Source organism: Zootoca vivipara, chromosome 7 (assembly GCF_963506605.1).
Source record: "Zootoca vivipara chromosome 7, rZooViv1.1, whole genome shotgun sequence".
Classification (NCBI taxonomy): Eukaryota; Metazoa; Chordata; class Lepidosauria; order Squamata; family Lacertidae; genus Zootoca; species Zootoca vivipara.
The window spans coordinates 56,963,851-56,978,360 of record NC_083282.1 but is presented as its reverse complement, the minus strand read 5'-3'; the positions used below and the strand labels follow the sequence as shown (position 1 = coordinate 56,978,360).

The following is a 14,510-nucleotide window of genomic DNA, read 5'->3' as shown; positions in this document are numbered from 1 at the left end:
CTGCTCTCTAGTCGAGTGGAAGATTCAAGCAGTCATACTATAGAAACAGCTGAACTCTAATGATGCATTCTGAAGTTTGCTCAACATGAAACAGGGAAATTTCAAATGCCAGTACATGCAATAGAAACTGGGGAGGTGGCATTTCGCTGTGGCTTTGCAAAAGCTGTTTTGCAAAAGTCTGCTTTGCTCCCCAGTGCTGCCAAGACACCTTTGTCACTGCACAGTACCTTCCTCATTAAGCTATACCTGCCTGCAACTACATTCATTTGCCTTCCAGCTCCCCCAAGTGCTGCTTCTGGGTAAAACATTTAGCTACTGTGTACAGTGAAAAATAAGAGCTGCCTGTCAGAAGGCGAGTAAGCATCTAACTTCACCGAGGAGTGCAAGGCCTCTAAAATGTATGCAATTGAAACATTTTCTCCCAGGGAAATAGCTGCCCTCCAAGGTATTATCATGTCCATAAGTTTCCCATCAAACACTTCATTTTTCATTCCATTTCGGCATCTTGGACCCCAAAACACATGCAGAATTTTGCAAGATCCAAAGCCAATATCTTCCACTCTAGCACTCACAGAGACTTTTCAATGCACAATATGTTATACACAGTCTTTATTTGGTTTGTTCTCTATGGAGGCAGGTCACCACTGTTCCCATTTTATGGATGAGGAGACTGAGCCTGAAAGCAAATTGTTCAAATGTCTCTTAGCATGTCTATAGCTCTTGAGATTTAAGAGGCCTTATAAGGCAACAAATCTGGCTCTATGAACAAGCCACATACATGCCTTTCGCAAATGGAGGCTCAAACATATATAGTGCAGCCTAGTGGGTAAGGCATTGGAATAGGATCTAGAAGACCAGGGGGCTCAAATCCCCACTCACTCTGCCATGAAGTTCACTGGGTGACCTTGTGCCAATCACTGTCTTTCAGCCAAACCTACCTCAGAGGATTGTTATGAGAATAAATTGATGAGTGGGAGAAGAATGTATGTCATTTTGAGCTCCTTGGAGGAAAGGCATAATGTAAATATAATAAACAATTAACCCACAGGTCACATTTTATAACCCATCTCTCTGCATATTTTTACAGCCTCAGCTATGGAGCATGAACTAAAAGAAAAATCCTAGCACCAGCATAAGAGGTCTCAAAAATCAAGCCTTGGGATATTACTACCGGTATATAAGTGAAGGCTTACTTTTGAGCATAAATGAGAAAAATGTGTGCATGGATCAGAGTGGGCACCATAGATGAATGATAGAGCTCCTGTTTTCTACATGCAGAAGGCCACAGATTCAACCCTGGCATCTCTAGCTAGAAGGATAAGTTGGTAGACCTCTACCTGATATCTGGAAAAAGTTACTGCTAGTCAGAGTGGACAACACTGAGATCGACAGACAGAAGGCATTCACATGTCACATTAAGCTGTGGTTAATGATTCACCATGCACATGCAGGTCACTCACATTTTGCTCATCTCTGCTAGTGAGCAGAAGCAACAAACCATGGTTGACCTAGCATGATATCCGAACCAGGGACCATGGTTTGTTTTGCTCCACATGAAGTACAATCTAAAACCAAGGTGTGTTTTCGGCTTGCCAAGTGAAACAAAACAGAATCCCCAGTTCATGTATAATGTTAAGTCAAGGATGCGGTTGATGGATCCCACTCACGAGTGAGGAGGAATAATCTGCATGTTCGCAGTGAACCATTAGCCATGGCTTACCTGACGCCCAAACACGAGCACCCAGGGTTTACAGTTTGTCACTTTCTCCGGCATAATCCAATCAGACTGTTCAGAACATTTCTGAGGCAACAACGTCAACATGGGAGAATTCATCTTTAGACGAGTATTTCCTGAGGGAGAAGTCACACTCAGTTCAGGCATCTAGGTCAGGCTTCTTTACACGCAACATTCCTGTGACCTACCTAGTTACCCACCACCACTGGTTCTGGTGCTGGTCAGTGGGTTTGGGCAGGAACATGGTTTGGTATCAAAGCTGGAGGGGGGAAATCCATTTGAGTTTCATTTCACTTTAGATTTACTGAAATAATCTCAGTTGCTGTAGCACTGAACTCACAGACCATACCTCCTAGAGGGCTACTTTTCTGTATACAGAGGCTTCCAGGCCTTCTATCCTGGGTGGCCATTGATACCCACCTCCAATCCACATCCTAGGTGTCTTAGCACTGATGGTGGGGCTGGGGAGGGAAACGAAGAGGGATTTGCTTCCCCTCCCCTATCATTTTTGTTTGTGGAGACTTATTCAATGATGTTAGATAAGGGCCCCACACAATACTGCGCACAGACAGGTAAGCAAAATATTTTGATTTAAGCTGGAGTGACAATTGGAAAAATCCATCCAAACTTGTGGAAGAGCAAATGCACCAATATCATTTACTTCAACATCCCACCACCATCATGCCTCAAAAAGGACTGGGACTGAAAAGTCCTGGTAAAATAATTCCCTCTGATCACAAGTTGTCTGATCTGTCTGTCACAGCAGAGCTCCCTCCTCTGCCTTCTCACACTGGCATTTTCCCTCCATCACACCTCTCCCCTGCCTTAAATGGCAAAGGTTTAGAGACATTAGCTCATTGCTTTCAGCAGACAAGTTGTCTGCAGCGTGTGAGTGTGTGTGTGTGTGTGTGTGTGTGTGTGTGTGTGTGTGACTGACTGAATCACCAAGGTGTTGCAAGGTACTTTGAGGACCCTTGTTTGGTTACGGATCACACTTCACCTCCAAGAAGCGCAGAATCCTTCCAAAATGCAATGCTTCTGCTTGGGATTAAGCAAATCTAGTGCACACCCTACTAAGATATTTTCTGTGTCTGAACTTCATAGAAACAAGCCAAAAGCTGGACACTGTGGTGGGATACCTCAAGTGTTTTCTAAATTGGGTTGCACAGCTGCTGTCAAAAACCTATTGGATGACTTTTCACTTCAGTTTGTTCTAAATTTGTATAACAAACTAAACAAATACATTTAGCTCCACTGATTTCTCCATTAGAGCACGGTAGCCCTCCAGATGTTGTTTGTGTACAGCTGCCATCATCCCTAACCACTGGCCATGCTGGCTGGGGCTGATGGGAGGTGGAGTCCAATAACATCTAAAAAGACACACATTCACCATCCTTGCAGAAATGCTTAATGTGAGTGTAAATACTGCTAACCAGAACAGATTTTAAAGTTGCAGGTACAGTATATACCAGATCAAGTACCAATCAAAGATGTCACTACCCTTTTCAAGAGGTGCAGCAACAATTCGGAGCTGGCTTGCTTTCACATGTAGGGCCATACAAAATCAACAGACAACTACATTAGACAAATTATGCAGCGCTGGAGATTATTCCATAGCTTTTTTTTCAGAATTCCTGGGTAACAACAAATTATTACAGGCATGGCAATGACATTCTATTTGTACTCATAAGAAAGCTTTGATCTTGACGTGGCACCCTGCTCTTCGGTTTGTAAGATGCTCTTTGTTGTAAAAGAACAATTAAAATTTTCCCCGTGGAGTTAGAACTTCTTCAGGACGTGATGATAAAAACTGGAGAGGTACTTTGTGCAAAGAAGGCCAAATGCCTTTTTGGCATTGATCATGTAGATATGCCATTTAAACCTGGGTGGAGAATACTTTTGCCACTGGCAGGGAGAGGAGAAACACTTCCTTTGAAGAATCTGTAAAACAACCCTGAAAATGCACGTTTTATCCACATCACAAAGTGTGTGTATGCAGCAAGCAAAGACAAAAGCCTATCAGACATGTTGGATATTCACAACAGAATATGAGATAAGGAATTTGTTATAGAGAAGGGCGGAAAGGTTTTGTTTCAGCTGCACTAGGCACACGCCCCGTAACTTTGTCCTGCACAAATTCCACTGAAAGGCATTGAAATCACAGAGCAGAAGATCCTTGTGTTCACAGTAAAACCAAACACACACAAAAGAAAGGACACAGGAACAAAAGGCTTTGGCTTTCCCATACACAGAATATTAAAGATCAAAACTTGAATATTTCAGACTGATACTGCATGAAAAGTGTTATGAGAGATTTGGCATTTCCCATGAGGCAAGAAATTCATTTTCAGCAAGGCCTGCCTCAGATGAAGAAAAGGGCAGACCATACTCAGCTCCAAGGAATAGATGAGGGCAATGTCTAAAGCTCCAATTTATGTTTCCATCTCCCTCGTTCCAATAAGACCCATGCATTTTTAATCCTTGAATCCCCATTAGAAAAGTGCTGCATTCTTCATTATAGCAAATATAATGCTTTGGGACTGCATTTTAGGAGAGTGCAATCTCAAGAGAAATCTGCATGTGGTGTGCACACCTCTTAATGACAGGCTGCCCTCAAAAACCCTCTGTTTAGAGCAGAGATTTTACAGTGGGAGTCCCATTGCCATGATCAACACCCTGTATGAAGGCAACTTGCCCTGTTAGTTTTACTGCAGGACAAAAGACGCTCAGAAATACATCCTGCTACTTTTACCAGATTGCTCCGAGAGCGAACGAATGATTCTTGATTTTATTACCCTGCATGCCGCTTGGCCCATGAAACAAAATACCTGGGCTACCAATGTAACAGGATGAATCCTACTTACTTTCACATTAACACTAGTACTTAGCTTCTAAAACAGGAGGTGCTACAGCAGGTAAGATGCCAATTGTCTGACTTGACCTTATGTGTAATCTTAAGCATAGAACGGCTATTTGTTGTGAAGGCAAGCCTTAGGATTGTCTCATTCAGAAGCATTGCCTTATCTATCTGAAGAAACGCCAGCCCAACAAACAGATATGGGAAAGGCAGAAATTAGAGGCCCCTTGCTTTGCTGAGATACCATTCACAGTGTGTGTGCAAAAACCTGTCAATGAGCTCTCCCTGCATGCTGGCACCATTTGGCTTCCAGAGATGCAAATCACTTTGTTCCATTTTCTTCCTCAAGCATCATGGGAACACTGCAGTACATACCTGGCTGTAGTTTTGTGTTAGGGTATTTTCTGGAGAAGGTTTGCTGCGAGTCTGTCCTTCCTGTTGGCTGCAATCCAGCTGGATGAGGCTTCTGCATTCCTGGTGACATGTGTACTTGCAGTCTAGGGAGGAAAAACAAATTGAACCCAAATTAGGACATGGGTTCAATAGCAATCATAGGTTGATTCAATGTGTGCATTTTGAAGTTTTTAAGATGGAGAAAATGTGTGGAGGGATAAGGGGCGGGGGAGGGGGGGAGAGACAGCCAAGATATCTAAAGACTGAATTCACAAACTGAACAATCAGGTTTTCAGAATACATAGAAATACATGGTGAAATTTACATTATCTCACAAAAATGTCTTTCAAACCTAATAGGGGACATCTTAAACATCCCATACACATATTTTACATAACTACAGATAAAGAAGCAATTACTAGTCTTTCATACACCCCATAACCATGGGCACCATAGTTATTCAGCATCCAGTCCCATGTTAGTGTCTCATTTGGAGCTGCTACACACACACACACACACACACACACACACACACACACACACCAACCATCCGCAAAGGTAAAATCCTTCTGGAAATCAAGTTGACAGGACAGGCTTCATAATCTAAAGTAGCATTTAGACTACAAATTTGAGGCTTTTCGTGGCATGATTACACTGGCATTTGCCACAGTAAATGTCTAAAAATGACTGAAGTATGCGTTTTGGCATTGCATCTGAAAAATCCAAAGAAGTGCAAAATCTGAAGGCTATTATTTTCTGATCTGTGTATTAATCTCAGAGGTATGAATTAAATCAATGCACTTAAAAATGCAGACAGAGCAAAATTCTCCTCCATCCCTATAACAGCACTGATGTGCTTTGACGGCAATGTTGCTGCACTACAACTCCCATCATCCCTGATCACTGGCCATGGTGGCTGTGCCTGATGGGAGTTTAACAACCTCTGGGTTCCCCACCACTGCCTTACACAGAGTTCCAACCCCCTCACCAAACTATAATTCCTATAATCCCTTGGACGCAATCCATGACATTCAATCGACCCAGTGTGTACAGTTCAGGTATGATCTTATTACGATACCTTTGACATGAGTAGCTGTGATCTGAGCAAGCTCTTAGGTGAATGGGTCATCAGTAAAATCAGGGGCAGTAAAATCAGTGAAAATTAACATGCTACACACAGCACAGCACACAGCCCTCCAGTTAATATTGGAGAGCATCAGCTGCCTTCTCATTCTCATCAAAATTCATGGCTGTAGAAATAAAACATTATTCCTTTTATGCAAAGAAGCTGTGCTAGGGAGTCAAATGGCTTGTAGGAGACAGCACGTGGGATTCAGAGTTAGGCGGGAGGGAGAGAAGTAAAGAAATCAATAAACCCAAAAGCCTGCAAAGCGCTGTAATTAAAAATGAAAATGTAAAGGCAGCTGGCCACGGTATATGCAGGCCATTAAACGCTGCTTTCATGGGAATAGCAAGCAATTCCTCTCACGCAAAAGTGATAACTTGAGGAGGGAGAAAAGCTGTAATTCTTTAACGTACTGCTGCAGATAATAGGAAATCTCACAGACCACTGTCCATACACTTGTAAAAAATATTATTTTGGAAGTGTGGGGGAACCAACATTTATCTCACTGAATATGGGTACTTAAGCTGCATTCACACACAAGTAAACTGTATATCATAAAACCAGAAACTATGCAGTAGTAATGTTACACCCTTGGTTTTTAAATCACTATTGCTTAATATTTTCTCTAAGGAACTCAAGGTGGCGTATAAACTTTCCCCCCTCTCCATTTTATCCTTACAGCAATCTCATGAAGTAAGTTAGGCAGGGAGAGGTAGTGACTGGCCCAAGGTCACCCAGTGGGCTTCTTGGCTCAATGGGGATTTGCACCCTAGTCTTCCAGGTCCTAGTTCAGAACTCTAACCACTACACCATACTGCCTCCCAAGCATGTCACCTAGGAAATCAGTCCCACAGAGCTCAGAATTTACTTCCAAGTAGACATGTTTAGGATCAAGTTATTAACATGTATATATTTCCAGGACAAAAAGAGGAGCTGGGCTCCCATCAGGGAATATGTTCCCCACTTGCTTTAGATATGAACAAAATCAGCAGAACAATCAGATGTGGGTTTTTCAGGCACATGGAGCAGCTGTAGAGTAGGAAAGGTGAAGGAACAAAACGAACTTATTCAGCATTCAGATACATTCCAGAATGCAAAATGTTTATTGTGCTTGGCATCTACCACTGCACTAAATCTGTATAATGTACTCTAGTACTGTAGTATATCGTGGTGGAGGCTTCAAAAGCGAAACAGTAATTACCCGGCATTTCTCTATCTGTCTGTTCTCAGAAATGCATATTAGCTCCTGGAATGCAAAGTGCTGTTAAAAATGCAGCTGCCACAGAACAGAAGCGAGCGCTTATTTTGGTATCAGGAGTCCTTTTGCTATATTCAACAAACTGTGAGCATTTTGTAAACAACTCAGTTATGAACATGAGAGACCAGGTGGCGAGGCGAGAAGGCATTTTCCAAGGGTGGAAAATAAGGTACAGTGGTGCCTCGCTAGACGAAATTAATTCGTTCCACGGGTCAATTCGTGTAACGAATTTTTCGTCTAGCGAGTCCCAGTTTCCCATAGGAATGCATTGAAACGTAATCAATGCGTTCCTATAGGCTCTGGGGACTGGCGGCGGCATGCAACGGGGCTTTGGAGAAGGTCTCCGAAGCCCCGTCCGATGCCGGCTGTGTGCAAGGGGGCGGGGGGAGGAGCTCTCTTCTCCCAGCCACCGCCTTGCCTGCCTCCCCCAACACGGAGCGCAGCTTCAGGGGTCTCTGAAGTTGCGCTCCATGCCACCTGTGCAGGGCGAGAGGCGGCGGCGGGGGAAGAGCTTCTCTCGCCGCCGCCTCCCGCCTGCCTCCCCCGACACGGTCAGGGGTCCCTTTACCTTTACCTTTAAGTGGAAAATGATTACTCTTCTCTCCTACTGGCTAGGTTTTGCTACCTTGTTTACTAGCAATCCTATTTCTCACACCACTTTAGAATATATTAATTTATCCCGAGGTGGCTGCTCTAAGTACAGCGTAACTTTGTAGATGATGTTGAGTTTCTCCATCCCTCACACCTGCTTTTTAATACAGTGGTGCCTCGCTTTACGAATGCCTCACACAACAAAAAACTCGCTAGACGAAAGAGTTTTGCGTTGCAAGAGGCATTCGTAAGGCGACGAAATTTTCTATGGCCGCCGCTTCGTCTTGCGAAGTGCGGCTATAGAAAGCGGCAAAGGAAGATCAGCTGTCAGCGTGGGAAGCTGACAGCTAATCTTCCTTCGCCAGGGGGGACGGAACCGAAACGCGGCAGTGTGGCGCCTGTCCCTACCTGTCTTCCCCTTGGCTCAGGGAAGACAGGTGGGGGCAAGCAGCGCCCGCTGCGATTCGGCTCCGTCCCCTGGAGCCACCGCACCGCACCACCGGGGAAGACAGGCGGGAGGCGGCGGGGGGAGAAGCACTTCTCTCCCCCGCCGCCTCGCTGCGCACCAGCGGCATAAGTGCCATCTCATGTCGGGGGAGGCAGGCAGGAGGCGGTGGCGGGAGAAGCTCTTCCCCCGCCGCCGCCTCTCGCCCTGAACAGGTGGCATGCGCGCTCATCTCGCATTATTGGCCGAGGGAGCCGGGGTATAGCTTCCAGGTCATGTGGCCAGCATGACAAAGCCACTTCTGGCGAACCAGAGCAGCACACGGAAACGCCGTTTACCTTCCCGCTGTAGCGGTTCCTATTTATCTACGTGCACTTTGACGTGCTTTCGAACTGCTAGGTTGGCAGGAGCTGGGACCGAGCAGCAGGAGCTGGGACCGAGCAACGGGAGCTCACCCCGTCACAGGGATTCAAACCGCTGACCTTCTGATCAGCAAGCCCTAGGCTCTGTGGTTTAACCCACAGCGCCACCTGGGTCCCCTATAATCATTTTCCACTTAAAGCAGTCAATTGGAAATAATTGGAAGTCATTTTCAATGAGTTTTGTTTAGAATATAATTTGTGGAAAATATGAATTATTGTTATAAAGGTGTAATCTAAGGTATAGGTTTATTATTGTTTATTAGTGTATGTTTTATGTGTTCTGTATGTGATTATGTTTATGTTTGTCTTATAATTTTAAACAATAAAGATATATTTCAGGGGGGGGAATAAAGCAGTCATTTGGACATGAATCTTTCATGACTCATCTGAGGAACCTGCTCAGGTGAGATTCTCTCATGTTAACGATCCTCCTAATGCAGGAACAGGGAACCTGTAGCTCTCCAGACCAAGTTGGACTCCAACACCATCATCCCTGACAGCTGACCATGCTGGCTCAGGCTGATGGGAGCATAAGTCCAACAACTTCTGGAGGGTACCAGGTTCCCCATCCTTGCTGTATTATGGGAACGCCTACATTGGGCGACCGGGTCTAGGCCAATGAATTTACGTTTTGTCCCCTCTTTTCTCCATGTGCCTTATCTCACTTTAATATGTTGTTCAATTGCTCAATTTATCATGATACAATCCTTTATTTTGTTTCATCTTGTTCTTTGTTTTTGTACTTTGGATATAAAATAATTTAAAATTAAATTATCGTGACCGGCCTGGACACTTTCTTTGGTGTTTTGCAGGAGAGCTTCCTAGTTCCTAGTGAAGGGAAGGCCACTTTATATAACTTTCTGACTTTTAGAAGACATCTGAAGGCAGCCCTATTTAGGGAAGTTTTTCATGTTTGATTTTTTATCGCTTTATTTATTATTATTATTATTATTATTATTATTATTATTATTATTATTCTGTTGGGAGCCACCTAGAGTGGCTGGGGAAACCCAGCTAGATGGGCAGGGTTTGTTTGTTTGTTTGTTTGTTTGTTTGTTTATTATGGCAGGCCAGCCGAATAGTACGCTTATATCTGACTCTTGTTGGGAGATTTTGTTTGTTGCTGTTTCTTTGAATCACTGTATTTTCCAAACTACTTTATTTTATTTTATACCACTTTGAGGTTACCTGCCCCAAGGTGGCATACACACACACACACACACACACACTTCCCAAACGAGGAAATATCTAGAAAGCAGGAGAGGGATGAAGGCTGGCACAGTTCACCCTCCACTTTCGCCAAAGCCATGCCTTGATACTAACCTAAAGCCAGGAAGAGTGGAAAAGACAGCTCTAGCGTCCCAATGCAAGTCAGATCAGCCTCCAACATACATTATTAAGTCATGCATGGGGAATGTTTGGCTCAAGAGACTGTTACCCCACAGCCATATCATCAGGTGTGAGTTGGGTAAAGTCACAGCTGCAAAGGAACAATTGGTAGTCTTAGTGAGCACTCCCACTTGTTCCTTTGCACGTGTGGCTTTCATTCAGCGCCATTAAAATTTAGCACTAAATGCATGCTGCACTGTTTCAGCTATTTGGCAGCTCCACCTGACATCATATGACATGCTGGAATGGACAGGTGGACAACCCACCCACCTGTCAAATGTGTTCATCACTGGATCTGGCCTGCCATCTAAAAGGGGTTTCTCCACCCCTGGTTTAAGCAGAGAATTTTGCAGACGCATTACTAAATATGCTTCTACTGATTTTTCACTTGGGGACCAAAAGCAAAATTGGCACCAGGAACTTCTGAAGCTGACTAGTGCATTCACAAACTCAAAAGAGGAGAGGCAATGTATCAATTAATTTATCCAGTATGATATGCTCATCAAGTACTTTTTCGGGGAGATTTTGTTCAAGTATGCAGGGCTTATCTGTGCATCAAATCCAGACAACAGCATCAATTCCAGACTTACCCCAATATGAGCACACATTTAACTGAAACCTTGTAAAAATAAATTAAAGGCTTTATTGCTCTTGCAGGCAGCTTCTCTCTCACCCACTTTATATGCATTTCATATAATGAACTCTGAGTTTTGCAGCATGAATGGGCACAACATCCACTTTCAAATCAATAAATAAGGTGCAAGAGCATTCCCAAGTCGAACAATAAGTGTGTACACTCAAACATGAATGTACACATTATATGAACTTCCAGGACTAATGCAACGCTAGCAAGCTTTTCATTCCAGAGCTCAAGTCACCACCTTGGGCTGAAATACATACCTAGCCATTTCAACAACTAATTAAGCTCAAGTAGGGTTGCCATATTTCAGGAGGTAAAAATATGGAAACAAAAAGTTGTTGAGCTTTTGCTCCACCCATGCAATATATATATATATATATATATACATCCAAAATCATGAACATTTGTCCGAAGCTAAGTATTTCACATGTGCCACTTCGAGGGTGGCTGAATGAAAGGCTACTGCACCTTTAATTGCTAGGCCAAAGAAGGAATTTTGGCAGGTGTGGTGCAAGGCGTCTGGTGCCTCTAGAAACCTTAAAAACTTCCAGTTCTTTTCAGCATCTCTCCCCGCCTGCTGGAGTGTGCATATGGCAAAGACAGAAATGCACATTTAAAGGTATTTTAGTGTATTTTTAAATGAATTATTATAATTATATGTACAATACAAAACCGTTAACATATAGCATTGCTTCATGAAATACAAAAGATGCAAGTGCAAAACCCAGGAAGTATTAGTATTAATACCATTAGAAATATTAAGAACACCAACAGGGAAGATGCCAGGTACTAAGGACATTTAAGGTCCAGATAAGAACACTATAAATGTATGATTAGTAACACAGCAGACATATTAGGAATGTGAGACCCTGGAAGGATGAAACAAAATTAACACACACTGCAACTTTCTCTTTGCCTTACTACATGGCATCTCCTTATTTACAGGTAGGTAGCCATGTTGGTCTGAGTGTCGGTCAGTTGGTTTTCTGTATAAGGTGGTGTCTATACGTCCATCCTGTATTTTTATAGTAGTGTCCAAAAAATGTATTTCTTGCATAGATTGGTTCATTGTTAGGTTGATGGTGGGGTGAAAGTCATTGAATGTCTGGTGGAAGGTTTCCAGGGTCTGTTGTCCATGTGTCCAGATAATAAAAATATCGTCAATGTATCGTAGGTACAAGAGAGGTTTGAGTGGGTAGGAGTCTAGGAAACGTTGTTCTAAATCTGCCATGAAGATGTTGGCATACTGTGGGGCCATGCAGGTGCCCATGGCTGTAATTACACACTAATGCTAAATGGGTTTCCATTAATCAGAAGGAAGGTGAGAAAGGAAAGGAAAACATCCATCAACACTTTTACATTACATTTCCCTTCTTATTACTCCAATACTTCATAATAACAAAAAATCTATTTCTGAATCTTTTAATCCAATCTTTTGTCTAATGTACTGAACTGCCAGAACCCAGCTATTTAATTTTTTCTTCTAATTCTCAGAATCTTTCACAAGAACAGTCCATTTAATTTCTATCAGCTTCCATATTCTCCCCAACAGTATTGTGATAGAGAAGCTTCCATTACTTTTCAACCATCTTGCATATTCAATTCCTGTTATAGTAAAAAGTATAAATAATATGGGGATTGGTCTCTTCACTAGTGCACTATTATTAACTATTAACGAAGTTTAACTGGGTCCATTTCTACTTTTGCCTGGAACAACTACTAATTATGGCACCATCTTCCAAAATCTAGCAGCTTTTTAATATTCTTTTTTACACTCCACATGTTGCAGAAACCTCTAGGGTTGCTGGTGTGCCCAACATTTTCCTTTTACCTCTTATAGTATTTTTCACATCTTCCGTGTTGTTAAATTCTATTGTTTACTCATTTTCAGGAAACTGTCTTTAGATCCAGTTAGCACTGAAAACCACAAGCCTTGTGCGTGCAAAAATTCCAAGACTTCCTCCAGAGCTATTTTCTTTAGATCTTTCTCTCACTTCCTCCTATATGCTTTCTCATTCACCTTCTGGCTATTCAACAGCATGTTACACATTCTAGTTAACTTCTCTTCCCATTTTTGTTTCCACTCATTTTTCAAAGGGTGGATTGTTGTAATATCTTTTTGGACAGTCCTGCTGTGGCCTCAGCACATGCAGTTGTTTGCATTGGGGAAGGAAGCTCTCATTCACTCCAACCTGGATCGGGCCTTCATCAGGGAGCTAAAAGTTTAAGCCCCCAACCCCACCATGCCAGGTTCCTGGTTGTTAGTGCAGGGGACTCAATCTATGACACAAAAAGCTTTCACTCCAGGGCAAACAAGGTGCTTAGTAATGTCATGTGTGGTTTGGTCCTTTAGCCTACTTATAGGGAAGTATGGGCCAGCATCCAGGGGAGGGTCTTCTCTAAACTAACAGCTCAAGGCACTTTCTGGGTCAACTCAAAACCTGAAGAGCCAAACGCCTGTTTCTCTCCAACTTATCTAATAATTTTTGGGAGCGGTGGCACTGGAGAGGAGAGGACTTATCCTCCCCATCCAGTTTGGTGGTAGCTGGAAGCTTGCAGTAGAAACCAATTCAAAGCAGAGAGCAGCCAAGGACAGGACCTTGGATAGCTCCAGGAGAGCCTGGAAGGCTGAAATGTCCTCCTCCTGAGGTTGCTACAGAAGATGTTGTCTCTGCAGAGAGTTAGAAGCAACTGAAGCCTTGTGCAGGCTAACAAGCCCTGGAATGTATGTGGAAGGTTTCACCTTGGAGGAGATGGCTGCCTGGCTGGCTAAAGTAGGAAAACTAGAGGTGGTGAGGCTTAGAGGGATGTGGAAATGGAATTACTTAAGGTTTCCAGCTGAACATTTGAAAAAAATAATAATCAAAAGGTGGTATTGGTGGAGTATTTGACTTGAATCCTACTGATTTTGGGGACAAGCAAGTGGGTGATCACCCATCTTTATTCAAAAGTCTTCTAGCCTACCCAAGCATGATATTGACCTCTTGATGAGCATTAACATCTTGATCCTAAAACAATTATCCTGGGGCACCAAGTGGCATATGGTATCACAGCTGCAGCAACAAACAGAATGAAGAAAAGTAGGGCATATTCATCGATGTATGCTGAATGTCCATTTCAGGGTTATTTTAACACATCACCAGTATGTATACGAGATGCAAAGCAGCACACATCAGACAGCAACAAGACAGTAAATAAATGTTTTTACTCCAACACACAGAAATTCATTCCCGTCCTTACATGATCACACACCAGGGGTATTGCTAAGTACTTAAAGCAATCAAAATATGCATGGCATGACATAAGTTTGCATGTGCTGAGTTATCATGTCTCTGAGGTGCAAATTAAGACAGCAGGTAGTGAGAGGTCTCATTGGCATTAAGCTGTGCTACATGCTCAATAGTCTTATAAGCAAAGGGGGGGATCAAATATTGGGCGGAAGCAGTAGGACATCTGAGCCCTAGTGCATTAGAATTTGAGATTCCTTGGTTGCCCCATCACACACCATTTTTGTGCCACATTAGCATCAACAACACAAAATGATAATTTTAGTCCATCCTCTTTATTTTCTCTCCTGACATCTACAATGTATGTAAGATACATAAACAGTCCAAACCCAATATTTATGCCAGCTATAATTCTGCCTGCCATTGC

General features: G+C 43.0%; 1 protein-coding gene across 2 annotated transcripts in view; it reads right to left on the bottom strand.

Moving 5' to 3' along the window:
• Nucleotides 1-14,510, bottom strand: part of RASSF5 (Ras association domain family member 5) — a 98,432-nt gene that overhangs the window by 61,099 nt on the left and 22,823 nt on the right. For both annotated transcript variants that reach the window (XM_060277129.1, XM_035123671.2), the window contains exon 2: nt 4,968-5,089. In XM_060277129.1, coding sequence (XP_060133112.1) covers nt 4,968-5,089 — 122 coding nt within the window. The remainder of the gene's footprint in view (nt 1-4,967; nt 5,090-14,510) is intronic.